General features: G+C 52.8%; 1 protein-coding gene across 25 annotated transcripts in view; it reads left to right on the top strand.

Annotated features, from left to right (window-relative positions):
* LOC6526840 overlaps positions 1–14,620 on the top strand; it is a 111,287-nt gene that overhangs the window by 77,644 nt on the left and 19,023 nt on the right. For 17 of the 25 annotated variants that reach the window (XM_039371153.1, XM_039371154.2, XM_039371157.1 and 14 more), the window contains 24 exons: positions 49–384; positions 454–1,068; positions 1,124–1,768; positions 1,826–2,137; positions 2,198–2,536; positions 2,600–2,908; positions 2,969–3,913; positions 3,977–4,288; positions 4,349–4,693; positions 4,751–5,050; positions 5,117–6,067; positions 6,174–6,491; positions 6,555–6,887; positions 6,946–7,260; positions 7,320–7,625; positions 7,682–8,329; positions 8,393–8,704; positions 8,766–9,104; positions 9,163–10,425; positions 10,490–10,804; positions 10,869–12,467; positions 12,531–12,845; positions 12,906–13,553; positions 13,620–14,582. The exons of 2 other annotated variants lie outside the window; for them this stretch is intronic. In XM_039371153.1, the coding sequence (XP_039227087.1) occupies positions 49–384; positions 454–1,068; positions 1,124–1,768; positions 1,826–2,137; positions 2,198–2,536; positions 2,600–2,908; positions 2,969–3,913; positions 3,977–4,288; positions 4,349–4,693; positions 4,751–5,050; positions 5,117–6,067; positions 6,174–6,491; positions 6,555–6,887; positions 6,946–7,260; positions 7,320–7,625; positions 7,682–8,329; positions 8,393–8,704; positions 8,766–9,104; positions 9,163–10,425; positions 10,490–10,804; positions 10,869–12,467; positions 12,531–12,845; positions 12,906–13,553; positions 13,620–14,582 (13,083 nt within the window). Of the gene's footprint in view, positions 1–48; positions 385–453; positions 1,069–1,123; positions 1,769–1,825; positions 2,138–2,197; positions 2,537–2,599; positions 2,909–2,968; positions 3,914–3,976; positions 4,289–4,348; positions 4,694–4,750; positions 5,051–5,116; positions 6,068–6,173; positions 6,492–6,554; positions 6,888–6,945; positions 7,261–7,319; positions 7,626–7,681; positions 8,705–8,765; positions 9,105–9,162; positions 10,426–10,489; positions 10,805–10,868; positions 12,468–12,530; positions 12,846–12,905; positions 13,554–13,619; positions 14,583–14,620 lie in introns of all 25 variants that reach the window. 6 more of the 25 variants (XM_039371141.2, XM_039371136.2, XM_039371138.1 and 3 more) reach the window with 2 other exon arrangements.

The following is a 14,620-nucleotide window of genomic DNA, read 5'->3' as shown; positions in this document are numbered from 1 at the left end:
ACTCCCATTACCCAGGGTTGAAACATAGTAAACCCTTCCGTATCACAGCGCCGATTATTGAGACCAAGGACGAACCTTTGAGGGATCCCTGTATACCAACACCCTGCGGTCCTAACTCCGAGTGCCGGAACATCAATGGTGTGCCTGCCTGTTCCTGTCTGGCTAATTTCATTGGCCAGGCACCAAATTGTCGCCCTGAGTGCACGATCAACTCCGAATGTCCCAGTCAGCTGGCATGTATTAACCAAAAGTGTCGCGATCCCTGCCCAGGAGCCTGCGGTCAGAACGCCGTTTGCAGTGTCATCAATCACACACCACTGTGCGCCTGCATCGATGGTTACATAGGAAATCCGTTTACCAGCTGCAACCCCAAACCTCCAGAACGTAGGTGTCGCAGAAAATCTTACAGATCTGCTGAATGTTTACCCACTCCGATCATTTATCCCTTTGTAGCCCCCGCGCCACCAGTTGCCGACGATCCTTGCAATCCATCGCCTTGCGGAGCTAATGCTCTGTGCCGTAATGGCCAATGCTCTTGTATACCTGAGTACCAAGGGGATCCATACGTCTCGTGTCGTCCTGAGTGTGTGCTCAACACCGACTGCCCAAGGGATCGGGCCTGTGTGCGCAACAAATGCATCGATCCCTGTCCTGGAACTTGTGGGGTGAACGCCCTGTGCGAGGTTAATAACCATATCCCTATTTGCCGTTGTCCAGAGCAAATGTCTGGTAATGCCTTCTTTGAGTGTCGACCTGTGCCGCCTGCCAAGATTCAAAATCCCTGCCAACCGTCGCCTTGTGGCCCGAACAGCCAGTGCCGTGTGGTGCAACAAACTGCGGTCTGTTCCTGCCTGGCCAACTACGTGGGCAGCCCGCCGCAATGTCGGCCGGAATGTGTAACCAACTCGGACTGTCCTGCCGATCAGGACTGCCAAAATATGAAGTGTCGCGACCCGTGTCCTGGTACTTGTGGCTTTAACGCCCTGTGCAACGTCGTCAACCACCGTCCCTTCTGCAGCTGCCCCACAGGCATGTCCGGAAATCCGTTCGTGAGCTGTCAGCCGCTAAGTAAGACAACATAGTTTCTAATTCCGGCGTATGCTGAAGTATGAAGTTCTTCCAGTTATACGCGATGAAAGACCTCAAAATCCCTGCCAGCCTTCTCCATGCGGTCCCAACTCCGAATGTCGTGTATCTGGAGACTCGCCATCTTGTTCATGTCTACCTGAATTTGTGGGAGCACCGCCCAACTGCCGACCCGAGTGTATATCCAACTCCGAGTGTCCCTCAAACCAGGCTTGTATAAACCAGAAATGTGTGGATCCCTGCCCTGGGCTGTGTGGTCAGAATGCCATTTGTCGGGTGTTCAGTCATAGTGCCATGTGCTTGTGTGACGGTGGCTTCACCGGAGATCCGTTTAGTCAGTGTAGTCCAATAAGAGATAGTCCTCCTGAAGTTCTGCAGCCCTGCAACCCCAGTCCTTGCGGCGTCAATGCAAAGTGCGAGGAACGTGGTGGTGCAGGATCCTGCCAGTGTCTACCTGATTACTTTGGAAATCCATATGATGGCTGCCGTCCCGAGTGCGTTCTGAACTCTGACTGCCAGTCAAATCAGGCATGTGTCAACCAGAAATGCCGTGATCCCTGTCCCGGCACCTGTGGCCAAAACGCCGAGTGCCAGGTGATCAATCACTTGGCCACCTGTAATTGTTTGGTTGGATACAACGGCGATCCGTACAGCATATGCCGCATCACAGTCAATGAGCCGCGTAAGATAGATTTTATTTCGCGTAAGAACACCGTTACCATCGATGGTTTTCTTCCAGCTGAACGTGTCTATGTGAACCCTTGTCAGCCGTCTCCATGCGGTCCCAACTCGCAATGTCGTGAAGTAAACGAGCAAGGAGTTTGTTCCTGCTTGCCAGAGTTCATTGGCAGTCCGCCTGCCTGTCGTCCGGAATGCACCAGCAGCTCCGAGTGCGCCGCCGACAAGGCTTGTGTGAATCGCAAATGTGTGGATCCTTGTCCAAACGTTTGTGGTCAACAGGCCGAGTGTCGTGTGCGTAACCACAATCCCATTTGTACTTGCCTTAGTGGATTCACTGGTGATCCATTCACTCGTTGCTACCGCCAGCCGCGTAAGAAAGCAGTCACGATTAAAGAGGTCCTTTTAATACCATAAATGAAATCAATTTCAGCTCCCCCTCCAATCATCGAACGTGAACCCCTTGACCCTTGTGTTCCTTCACCCTGCGGTGCAAACTCTCAGTGTCGCGAAATTCACGGCACACCATCCTGCTCCTGCCTTCCACAATATTTGGGTACTCCACCTAATTGCCGTCCAGAATGTTCCATCAATGCCGAGTGTCCCAGTCATCAGGCCTGTATTAATCAAAAATGCAGGGACCCCTGCCCTGGCTCTTGTGGTCTTAACACTCAGTGCAATGTCATCAACCATACGCCAATCTGCAGTTGTCTCTCGGGTTATATAGGTGACCCATTCAGCGTTTGCAACCCACAGCCAATACCCGAGAAAAGTAAGATGCATTATCTACCAGGGCTGAAGCTCAAAATTCATAACTTAAACTTTAATAAATCAGTTCGAGACCCACTGCCACCGGAGGATCCGTGCAACCCATCACCATGTGGCTCTAACACACAATGCAACAATGGAGTTTGTTCTTGCCTGCCCGAATACCACGGTGACCCGTACAGCGGATGTCGTCCAGAGTGCGTTCTGCACACGGATTGTGATCGTAGTCGAGCTTGTGTCCGTCACAAGTGTGTTGATCCTTGTCCCGGTATTTGTGGCACCAACGCGATATGCGAGGTTCTAAACCACATACCCAACTGCCGTTGTCTAGAAGGAATGCAAGGCAATGCCTTTATCCAGTGTAGCCCAGTTCCACGTAAGACGATTTTGCCTCAAGTCCTCATCCCCAGTTGTCATAAACTCGCCAACCTTACAGAGCTTGACGTCGTCCAGAATCCGTGCCAACCCTCGCCTTGTGGACCAAACTCACAGTGTCGCGTCATTAATCAGCAAGCAATCTGCTCTTGCATCACCTCCTTCATTGGAAGTCCGCCATTCTGCCGACCTGAATGCACTACAAACTCGGAGTGTCCCTTGAACCTGGCGTGTCGCAACCAGAAGTGCAGTGACCCCTGTCCCGGCGTCTGTGGTCGCGGTGCCCAGTGCCATGTGACTAACCACAGTCCATTCTGCCGCTGCTTAGAGCGCTACACGGGTAATCCGTTTGTGAGTTGCCAGCAGATCATAGAGCCTCCGGTTCCACCACCACGGCAAACTTGCCTGCCATCTCCCTGCGGACCCTATTCCCAATGTCGTGAAGTTAACGACTCACCTTCTTGCACTTGCCTGCCAGAATACATTGGAGCTCCACCTAACTGTCGCCCAGAGTGCGTGACCAGCTCAGAGTGTCCCACGAATCAGGCGTGCATTCAGCAAAAGTGTCGCGATCCTTGCCCAGGATTATGTGGACAATCTGCGGAATGCCGAGTCCTTTCACACACTCCGAGCTGCGTTTGTCCCGAAGGCATGGAAGGTGATCCGTTTACTTTATGTAAGGAAAAGAGGATTCAAGAGCTAGATCAGCTAGACCCGTGCAGTCCCAGTCCTTGTGGAATCAATGCCCGTTGCACTTCTCGCCAAGATGCCGGCTCATGTCAGTGCCTGCCAGAATACTTTGGCAATCCGTACGAGGGATGTCGCCCTGAGTGCGTTCTCAATTCGGACTGCCCATCGAACAAGGCTTGTCAACAGCAGAAGTGTCAGGATCCCTGTCCAGGAACCTGTGGTCAGAATGCTCTCTGCAATGTCCTGAATCATGTGCCCAGTTGTAGCTGTATATCGGGATATTCCGGTGATCCATACCGCTCGTGTGTGCCAGAACGTAAGACTAATGGTCAGATTTTATTAAATCCTGTAATCTTCCACGGACTATCTACCCTTATAGCGATCAAGGAATATGTCAATCCCTGCCAGCCATCGCCGTGTGGCCCGAATTCTCAGTGCCGTGAGGCGAATGAACAAGCCATATGCTCATGTCTTCCGGAATATGTGGGAGCACCCCCTGTGTGTCGCCCAGAGTGTACGATATCTTCAGAGTGCCCTACTGACAAGGCCTGTGTGAACCAGAAATGTGTTGACCCTTGTCCAAGCACTTGTGGGGATCAAGCGATCTGTCGAGTGGTAAACCACAGTCCGATTTGCTCATGTCGTGCCGGTTACACGGGCGACGCCTTCTTCCGCTGTTTCCCCAAGCCCCGTAAGTCATCTTGTTTCCAAATGGTAGAACCCTCTTCTAACTGCTCTATTGTTCCAAAAGCTGTACCACCAACACCAGTACAAAAGACTCCGGTTGATCCCTGTGTGCCCTCACCTTGTGGCCCGTACTCCCAGTGCCGGTCCCAGGGAGATGCCCCTGCCTGTTCCTGTTTGGTCGGGTACATAGGAGCCCCTCCAAATTGCCGACCCGAATGTCGCATCAACGCGGAGTGTCCTAGCAGTCAAGCGTGTATTAATGAGAAATGTAGAGATCCGTGTCCCGGCTCTTGCGGCTATGGTGCCATTTGCAATGTGATCAATCACACGCCTAGTTGCACCTGTCCAGCAGGATACTCCGGTGATCCATTTAGTCAGTGTCAGCCTCTGCCACCTCCGCTTCCAACACGTAAGACTCCGTACAAGCAGAAAAGTGTGAAATGGATTCAAACCATTCCTTCCTCAGCCGTTAAGCTCGACGATCCATGCAACCCCTCACCCTGCGGTCCAAATGCTCAGTGCAATAATGGAGTCTGTACTTGCATTCCGGAATACCATGGCGATCCCTACAGCGGTTGCCGACCCGAATGCATCACCAGCGCGGATTGTTCACGTGAACTTGCCTGTTCAAGGAACAAGTGCTTCGATCCTTGTCCCGGTACCTGTGCCCCCAATGCCATTTGTACTGTCCTTAACCACGTGCCCATGTGCACTTGTCCGGAGGGATATAATGGCAATGCATTCGTTCAGTGTAAACCTACACCACGTAAATATTTTCCCTCAAGGTCGTGTTCAAAGCCCAACAATGTGCAACTCTACGATTTCCTTCCAGCCCCCGTCCTTGTCCAGCCTTGCCAACCCTCTCCGTGTGGACCCAACTCCCAATGCCGCGAAATCAACCAGCAAGCTGTTTGCTCATGTGTGCCAGGATACATTGGAACCCCACCACTCTGTCGACCGGAGTGTACGTCGAACTCGGAGTGTTTGTCCCACCTGGCGTGTGTTAACCAAAAGTGCAGCGATCCCTGTCCCGGTTCATGTGGCCGTAATGCCCAGTGCAGTGTGGTTAACCACAATCCCTTCTGTACGTGCTTGCCAAGGTTCACTGGCAATCCTTTCGTGGGTTGTCAGCAGATTATCGAGCCACCACGTCAAGATATTGTGCCACAGGATCCGTGCCGACCGTCACCTTGTGGACCGAACTCTGAATGTCGCGCCGTTGGTGAGACACCCACTTGTACGTGCCTTGCTGATTTTGTGGGCTCACCGCCGTATTGCAAACCCGAATGCGTGGCCAATTCAGAGTGTCCCTCGAACCTGGCATGTATCAATCAAAAGTGTCGCGATCCCTGTCCTGGATTGTGCGGTTCAAGTGCTACTTGCCGCGTCGTCTCTCATACAGCAATGTGCATTTGTGATGCTGGCTTGACCGGAGATCCGTTCACACAATGTCAACCCATTGTGCAGGATGTTGAGATCATTAATCCTTGCCAGCCATCACCTTGCGGAGCCAATGCCGAGTGCATCCAACGGAATGGAGCCGGAGCCTGCCAGTGTCTCACAGACTATTTCGGAAATCCCTACGAAGGCTGTCGGCCGGAGTGTGTTTTGAACTCGGACTGTCCAGCAAACCGAGCCTGTCAGCAGCAGAAGTGCCGTGATCCTTGTCCCGGAAGCTGCGGACAAAACGCCGAATGCAATGTGGTCAACCACACACCGATGTGCAACTGCTTCGCTGGATTTATAGGCGATCCGTACCGCTATTGTAGCCAGCCGCCAGAACGTAAGCGAGTTCCAATTATTCACGTAGTCGTACTAATGGCCGTAGTAGTGGAAGTAGTTACTAATTCAAGAAAATTGTTTTGTATTGTATTCCTAACCATAACTAGCTATTGTCCATGAGTATGTGAATCCCTGTCAACCATCCCCCTGTGGCCCGAACTCAAATTGTCGCGAGATTAGTGAGCAGGCAGTATGCTCCTGCCGTCTAGAATTTGAGGGTGCCCCACCCAACTGCCGGCCACAATGCACCTCGAGCTCAGAGTGCGCCCCCAACAGGGCGTGCATCAATCAAAAATGCGTTGATCCTTGTCCCGGTGTTTGTGGCCAGCAAGCAATCTGCGAGGTTCGCAACCACAGTCCCATTTGTAAGTGTCCCACCGCCATGACCGGCGATCCCTTCGTGCGCTGTGTACCCCGACCAACAAGTAAGAAAAAGGAAAAGTCTGGTGTGTATAAGATCAAGCCTAATCCTCTCTACCCGATGCCAGTTGCCCCGCCACCCTTGAGAGATGTAGCTCCCTATCGCGATCCCTGCCTCCCCTCACCATGTGGCCTGTATGCGTCATGCAGGAATCAACAGGACCAAGCGATTTGCTCTTGCTTGCCAAACTATTTCGGTACTCCGCCCCATTGTCGTCCCGAGTGCACCATCAATGCAGAGTGCCCAAGCCACTTGGCCTGCATTGGCGAGCGCTGCCGTGATCCCTGTCCTGGTGCTTGTGGTCAACAGACCGAGTGCCGTGTTATCAGTCACGTTCCCAGTTGCGTTTGCCTTCGCGGCTATGTGGGCGATGCATTCCTGGCCTGCCACCCGGCACCACGTAAGAGTTTTCAGTGTATAATTCGATTTCTTGGACTAAGACCAGGAACCTTTTGCAGCCCCACCATCCCGTGAAGAGCCCCGCGATCCATGCAACCCCAGTCCATGCGGCAGCAATGCCATCTGTTCCAATCAGGGCGAGTGTACATGCGTGGCCGACTATCAGGGAGACCCCTATGTGGCCTGCAGACCCGAGTGTGTTCTCAGTTCTGAGTGTCCCCGAAATCTGGCCTGTATACAACAGAAGTGTACCGATCCTTGTCCCGGAACCTGTGGCACCAATGCCATCTGCGATGTGGTCAACCACATTGCCATGTGCCATTGTCCCGATCGAATGACAGGAAACGCTTTTGTCCAATGTACTCCAGTGCAGCGTAGGTTAATCCCATTTTTTAAAGGAGAATACCCAGTTCAATTCTTACCCGTTCTCTAGTTGATGTATACCGTAACCCGTGCAATCCCTCGCCATGCGGCTCCTATGCTGAATGTCGGGAGCAGAACGGTCAAGCGGTGTGCAGTTGTCTTCCCAACTACTTTGGGGTGCCTCCCTCGTGTCGACCAGAGTGTAGCACCAACTACGATTGTTCCCCAAGTTTGGCGTGTCAGAATCAGCGGTGTGTCAATCCGTGTCCTGGAGCTTGTGGCACTTATGCCGAGTGCCGAACGGTCAACCACAGTCCCTTCTGTAGTTGCAGACCCGGCTATACGGGAAATCCCATTGTCCAATGTCATATGATTAGTAAGTTATAATAACCATTTTAAGAGGACATCATTTATATAATGTCGCACCTCTAGTTGAGCCCCAGCGGGATATTACGCCCATAGATCCTTGCCAGCCCTCACCCTGTGGTCCAAACAGCGAGTGCCGTCGCGTAGGAGAAACACCCTCCTGCTCGTGCCTGTCCAACTTCTTTGGCACTCCGCCCAATTGTCGACCCGAATGCGTCTCCAATTCCGAGTGCAGTCAGGTGCACGTTTGCACGAATAACCGCTGCAAGGACCCGTGCCCGGGTCTCTGCGGAACTGATGCCGTGTGCCGCGTGATAAGTCACAGTGCTATGTGCTACTGTCAGCCGGGTTACAGCGGCGATCCTTTCGTCCGCTGTGTGCCACAGATCCAAAGGCAACCGATTGAGATAGTGCAACCCTGCAACCCCAATCCTTGCGGCACTTTTGCCGAGTGTCGCCAGCAAAATGGAGTCGGATCCTGTCAGTGTCTACCAGAGTACTTCGGCAATCCTTACGAAGGATGTCGTCCTGAATGTGTACTTGACTCTGATTGCTCCTCTCAGCTGGCCTGTGTCAATCAGAAATGCCGTGATCCCTGTCCCGGAAGCTGCGGACAAAATGCCGAATGCTTTGTACGCAATCACCTGCCCACTTGCAACTGCCTCAGTGGCTATGTAGGTGACCCATATCGGTATTGTAGCATCGAACCGAAACGTAAGCAGACCTCGCTATCGTACCCCCGACATATGCCTCAACACATCATATACTCTTTTATAGCCATTCGCGAGTATGTCAACCCCTGTCAACCCACTCCTTGTGGTCCTAACTCTCAGTGCCGCGAGCAGAATGGTGTGGCCACATGCTCTTGCTTGCCAGAATATGTGGGCACTCCGCCGGGTTGTCGTCCCGAGTGTACGGTATCCTCTGAGTGCAATCTTGACAAGGCCTGCGTTCGTCACAAGTGCCTGGATCCTTGTCCTGGTGCTTGCGGCAGCTCTGCCAATTGCCAGGTGGTGAACCACGCTCCACTCTGCTCTTGTCAAGCGGGTTACACAGGAGACCCATTTACCCGATGCTACCCCATTCCCCGTAAGTTGTCAAAAGTGGAATATCTCGAAGAGATTTCTAATGATCTACCATATATGTCCAGCTCCACCTACACATATTGTCCATGATTACGCGCGCGATCCATGCCAACCATCTCCCTGCGGAGCCAATGCCCAATGTAGACCATCCCAGGGTCAAGCCATCTGCTCCTGCATACCCAACTACTTTGGTGTTCCACCCAATTGTCGACCCGAGTGCACTCAAAGCTCAGAGTGCCTGTCCAGTCTGGCCTGCATCAATCAACGATGCGCGGATCCCTGTCCTGGCTCCTGTGCCTACAACGCCATTTGCCATGTGCGTAATCACGTGCCCAGTTGTCAGTGCCCAGTTGGCTATGTGGGTGATCCGTTCTCCAACTGTCACCCTGAACCCCAGCCACCACGTAAGAATAATAAGTGTGCGCGTTATTGGTCAAAGTATAACCTTACCCTTAACCCTAGCCAAACCCGTTGCTCTCGATGATCCGTGCAATCCATCGCCCTGTGGCCCCAATGCTCTCTGCCAAAATGGTCAATGTTCGTGTTTACCCGAGTACCAAGGAGATCCTTATACCGGCTGTAGGCCGGAATGTGTATTAAATGCGGATTGTGCGCGAAATCGTGCTTGTGTTCGACATAAGTGTGTGGATCCCTGTCCGGGAACGTGTGCACCGAATGCCATCTGCGATGTGCTTAACCACATTGCCATGTGCCGTTGCCCAGAGCGTATGACAGGCAATGCCTTCATTCAATGTGAAACCCCGCCAGTGTCGCTGGCACCTCCAGATCCGTGTTACCCATCGCCCTGTGGTCCGAACAGTCGGTGCCGTGTGTTCAACAACAACGCTGTGTGTTCCTGTATTGAGGATTTCATTGGAACGCCACCAAATTGCCGACCGGAGTGTACGCATAACTCGGATTGCCTGCCTAGACTGGCGTGTCAGAGGCAGCATTGTATAGATCCGTGCCCAGGAACTTGTGGTTTTAATGCACTTTGCCACGTTGTGAACCATGCACCAATTTGCAGTTGTCCGCCAAGGCACAATGGAAACCCCTTCTTGGGATGTTTCCCGGAACCCGTGCGACGCGATGAGTTGATTCCAAAGAACCCGTGCCAACCCTCACCTTGTGGTCCATATGCTAAATGCACTTCTGTGGGCGATCAGGCGCAGTGCAGTTGTCTGCCGGAGTACATTGGCACTCCGCCAAACTGTCGCCCGGAGTGTATCACCAATTCGGAATGCTCCTTCGACAAGGCCTGCTTAAGCCAAAGATGTCGCGATCCCTGCTCGGGAACTTGCGGTTCCAACGCCAATTGCCACGTTATAAGTCATAGTGCCATGTGCTACTGTCTACCAGGATATACTGGGGACCCATTCACTTCCTGTGGCCTAATACCAGTAATTCAGCAAACCGAGGTCGTTCAGCCTTGTTCTCCCAATCCTTGTGGAGCCAATGCTGTATGTCGCCAGGAGGGCCATGTTGGTTCTTGCCAATGTCTTCCCGAATACTATGGAAATCCCTACGAGATATGTCGGCCGGAATGTGTGACGAATAACGATTGTCCATCGGACAAGGCTTGTCAACAGCAGAAGTGTCGCGATCCCTGTCCAGGAGTCTGTGCCCTCAATGCTTTGTGTCGCGTGATCAATCACATACCAACTTGTCATTGTCAGAACGGCTTTGTTGGTGACCCATATCGCTATTGTCAAATTCCCGAGAAACGTGAGTTGTGTGTTTGGTTTGCTCTGCGCTCATATGGTAACCCATTCCTCTCCCATACCTTTAGCTGTCCTTAAAGAATATGTCAATCCCTGCCAGCCTTCCCCGTGTGGCCCCAACTCGGAGTGCCGTGAAAACAACGAGCAGGCCATCTGCACATGTCTGCCCGAGTACGTCGGTGCGCCACCCAATTGTCGACCTGAGTGCGTAACCAGTTCAGAGTGTTCTCATGACAAGGCGTGCATTAGGCAAAAGTGTAGTGATCCCTGCCCCGGTGTGTGTGGTTCAAATGCCGATTGCCGTGTTATCCAGCATGCACCTATTTGTAGTTGTCGTGCCGGATTCACAGGCGATGCCTTCTCACGCTGCCTACCCCTGCCACGTAAGATATTACCTCTAGGAGACGCGCAAGCATTTAGTTTACCCGTCCTTCCTTTAAATTCCAGCCCCACGGCCACCGCAGTTGGATGTGTACCGCAATCCTTGTGTACCATCGCCTTGCGGCCAGTATGCAGAGTGTCGGGATAACCAGGGAACTGCCACTTGTAGTTGTCGGCCCTCCTATTTCGGCACCCCGCCCAACTGTCGCCCCGAGTGTACGATAAACCCCGACTGCCCCTCTCACTTGTCCTGCCAACAACAGCATTGTCGCGATCCCTGTCCTGGAGCCTGTGGATTCAATGCATTGTGCACAGTTATTAATCACAATCCCACGTGTCAGTGTGCTCCTGGATTTATTGGCAATGCCTTTACATCCTGCCATGTTCCACCTCCAGTTGTTCGGGACCCGCCTCAAATAAGTGATCCATGTGCATTGATCACTTGCGGGCCCAATGCCGTTTGCAATCAGGGACAATGTACTTGTCTGCCTGAATTTGTGGGTAACCCATTAGTTGGTTGTCGACCGGAATGTGTGTTAAGTACAGAATGCGACTGGAACAAGGCGTGCGTGAGAAACAAGTGCATCGATCCATGTCCAGGAACATGCGGATCCAATGCCATATGTGAGGTGCACAGACATGTAGCCATGTGTCACTGTCCACCGGGAATGACTGGAAATGCATTCAGCCAATGCCGACCCCTGCCACCAGCTCCGGTACGCGATGTTATAGATCCTTGTCAGCCTTCGCCTTGCGGACCAAATGCCCAGTGTCGCAATATCAACGGACAAGCAGTGTGCTCATGTCTTCCGGACTTTATCGGTGTTCCACCTTCATGTCGGCCAGAGTGCGTTAGTAATGCTGAGTGCCCACTTCATCTGGCTTGCCTCCAACGTCATTGCCGAGATCCTTGCCCCGGAGTCTGTGGCCTGAATGCCGAATGCCGGGTCATAAACCACAGCCCAAGCTGCCATTGCATTGGTTCCTTTACGGGAAATCCATTCGCGGCTTGTCACCGGCCACCACCGCCACCGATTAAGCATGAGCCCATTGATCCTTGTCAACCATCGCCATGTGGAGCTAATGCGGAATGCCGTGTCCAAGGCAGCAATGCACAATGCAGTTGTCTAAGTGGTTTCATTGGCACACCACCCAACTGCCGACCCGAGTGTGTGTCCAACTCAGACTGCCCCACGAATCTGGCTTGCCTGAATCAGAAGTGCCGAGACCCATGCCCAGGTGTCTGTGGCTCCAATGCTGAATGTTATGTGATTAACCATACACCCATGTGCACATGCCTGGCTGGACAAACCGGCAATCCTTTTGTAGGCTGTCAAGTGGTACGAGATGTTCCCGAGCCACAAACTCCCTGTGTGCCCAGTCCATGCGGAGCCAACGCAGTTTGTTCTGAGAGAAACGGAGCCGGAGCCTGTCAATGCTTACCGGAATTCTTTGGCAATCCCTATGAAGGCTGCCGACCGGAGTGCGTTCTCAATTCGGACTGTCCCAGCCACTTGGCTTGCCTTAACCAACACTGCCGCGATCCCTGTCCCGGAACATGTGGTACCAATGCCGAATGTAGAGTGCGCGAGCACTTGCCACAATGCAACTGCCATGTGGGATATCAAGGAAATCCCTACGTTTACTGTAGTGTCCTGCGTGAACGTAAGCAGAACCTGGAAAGAATAATTATTGGACTAGAGGCTTATTCTGTATTTATCCCGACAGCCCTGCCCGAACCAGTTCCCACCCACCCTTGTCAGCCGTCACCTTGTGGTCCGAACTCCCAGTGTCGGGAGTCGAACAACCAGGCAATTTGCAAGTGTCTGCCCGACTTTATTGGATCCCCACCTGCATGTAGACCCGAGTGCACCATCTCCAGTGAATGTGATTTGACCCTTGCTTGTGTTCAACAACACTGTGTCGATCCCTGTCCCGGTGTCTGCGGCCATAGTGCCCAGTGTCGTGTCATAAATCACAGTCCTCACTGTAGTTGCTTGCCTGGTTTCACGGGTGATGCCATTAGTGGCTGCCAACGAATTCGTAAGACTCAAGATTTAATAAATTCCTTTGATAGTTTACTTAACCCCAAACCCTTCGCAGCACCCGCCATTAGTTACGATGCCCCCAAAGAGACCCACCGCGATCCCTGTGTTCCCTCTCGCTGCGGAGCCTTTGGTCAGTGCCGAGCTCAAGGCAACCAAGCCGTATGCTCCTGCCTTCCTGGCTACTACGGATCACCTCCAAATTGCAGGCCGGAATGCGTAATTAACCCGGACTGCGCGTCCCATTTGGCGTGTATCAGTGAAAAGTGTCGCGATCCATGTCCCGGTTCTTGTGGCCTGCAGGCTCAATGCAGCGTCATAAACCACACGCCCATCTGTAGTTGTCCATCAGGTTATCAGGGCAATCCCTTCATCAGCTGTCAACGAACTCCACCACCGCCAACTCCACCCCTTCGCGATGCCTGCAATCCCTCACCTTGTGGCTCCAATGCAATCTGCAGCCCCGGAGGCCAGTGTTCATGTCTGCCCGACTTTGATGGCAACCCCTACGTGGGCTGTCGCCCTGAGTGCGTCCTCAATACGGACTGCGCAAGAGACAAAGCCTGCCAGCGCAGCAAGTGCACCGATCCTTGTCCAGGAGCCTGTGGTATTGGAGCAGCTTGCGAGGTTCGCAATCACATTCCCACGTGTAATTGCCCAGCCGGAACAACCGGCAATGCTTTCGTTCAGTGTACTCTTGTGCAATGTAGGTTCCAAACTAAGAATCTGCCAACTACAGACTCTCTATTTAACAACTCCCTTTTTTGTTTAGCTTCACCTGTGGTGCCCCTAAACCCTTGCCATCCATCGCCGTGCGGAAACAATGCGCAATGCCGAGAGGCTAACGATCAGGCCGTTTGCTCTTGTCTACCCGGTTTCTTTGGTGTTCCGCCAAGGTGCCGACCCGAGTGTACCATTAATTCAGACTGTGCCCCACATCTGGCCTGCTTGAACCAGCAGTGTCGGGATCCTTGTCCTGGAGCCTGCGGCCAGTTCGCTGAATGCCAGGTCATCCGGCATGTGCCGCACTGTAGTTGTCCTTCAGGCTACTCAGGTAATGCCTTCTTCCTGTGTCATCGCTTACCGCCACCACCACCAGTCCAACGGGAGCCGCTCAATCCCTGCTATCCATCGCTATGCGGACCCAATGCGGAATGCACAAATCAGAATGAACAGGCCATTTGCAAGTGCCTCAAGGACTACATAGGAACACCACCCAACTGTCGACCAGAGTGCATAACGTCATCGGAGTGTCCGCTTCAGCTGGCTTGTATTGGTCAGAAATGCAAGGATCCTTGTGCTGGACTTTGTGGAAACGCTGCCACCTGTCAAGTTGTCAGCCACGTTCCTTCGTGTATTTGCGTTGCCGACTATATTGGAGACCCTTACACTGGTTGCTATGCCCGGCCGCCCATTCAGCGAGAGCAAATCAATCCATGCTACCAGAACCCGTGCGGAAGCAATGCGATCTGCAGAGAGCGTGGAGAAGTCGCTTCGTGTCAGTGTCTACCGGAGTATTACGGTAACCCGTATGAGGGATGTCGACCCGAATGTGTGCTTAACTCGGACTGCTCTAGCCACTTGGCTTGCCTCAATCAACACTGTCGAGATCCCTGCCCAGGAAGTTGTGCCCCCAATGCCCAATGTCAAGTAGTCAATCACGTGCCTAGCTGTAGTTGTTATCCTGGATATAGTGGCGATCCTTATCGCCATTGCCATGTGGTCCAAGCAGAACGTAAGCAGTCTTTACCCAGTCCATCGTTAAGCCCATGC

The sequence above is a fragment of the Drosophila yakuba genome, chromosome 2L (genome assembly GCF_016746365.2).
Source record: "Drosophila yakuba strain Tai18E2 chromosome 2L, Prin_Dyak_Tai18E2_2.1, whole genome shotgun sequence".
Lineage (NCBI taxonomy): Eukaryota > Metazoa > Arthropoda > Insecta > Diptera > Drosophilidae > Drosophila > Drosophila yakuba.
Note: the sequence above shows the minus strand (reverse complement) of the source record. Positions and strands in the feature narration are given on the sequence as shown.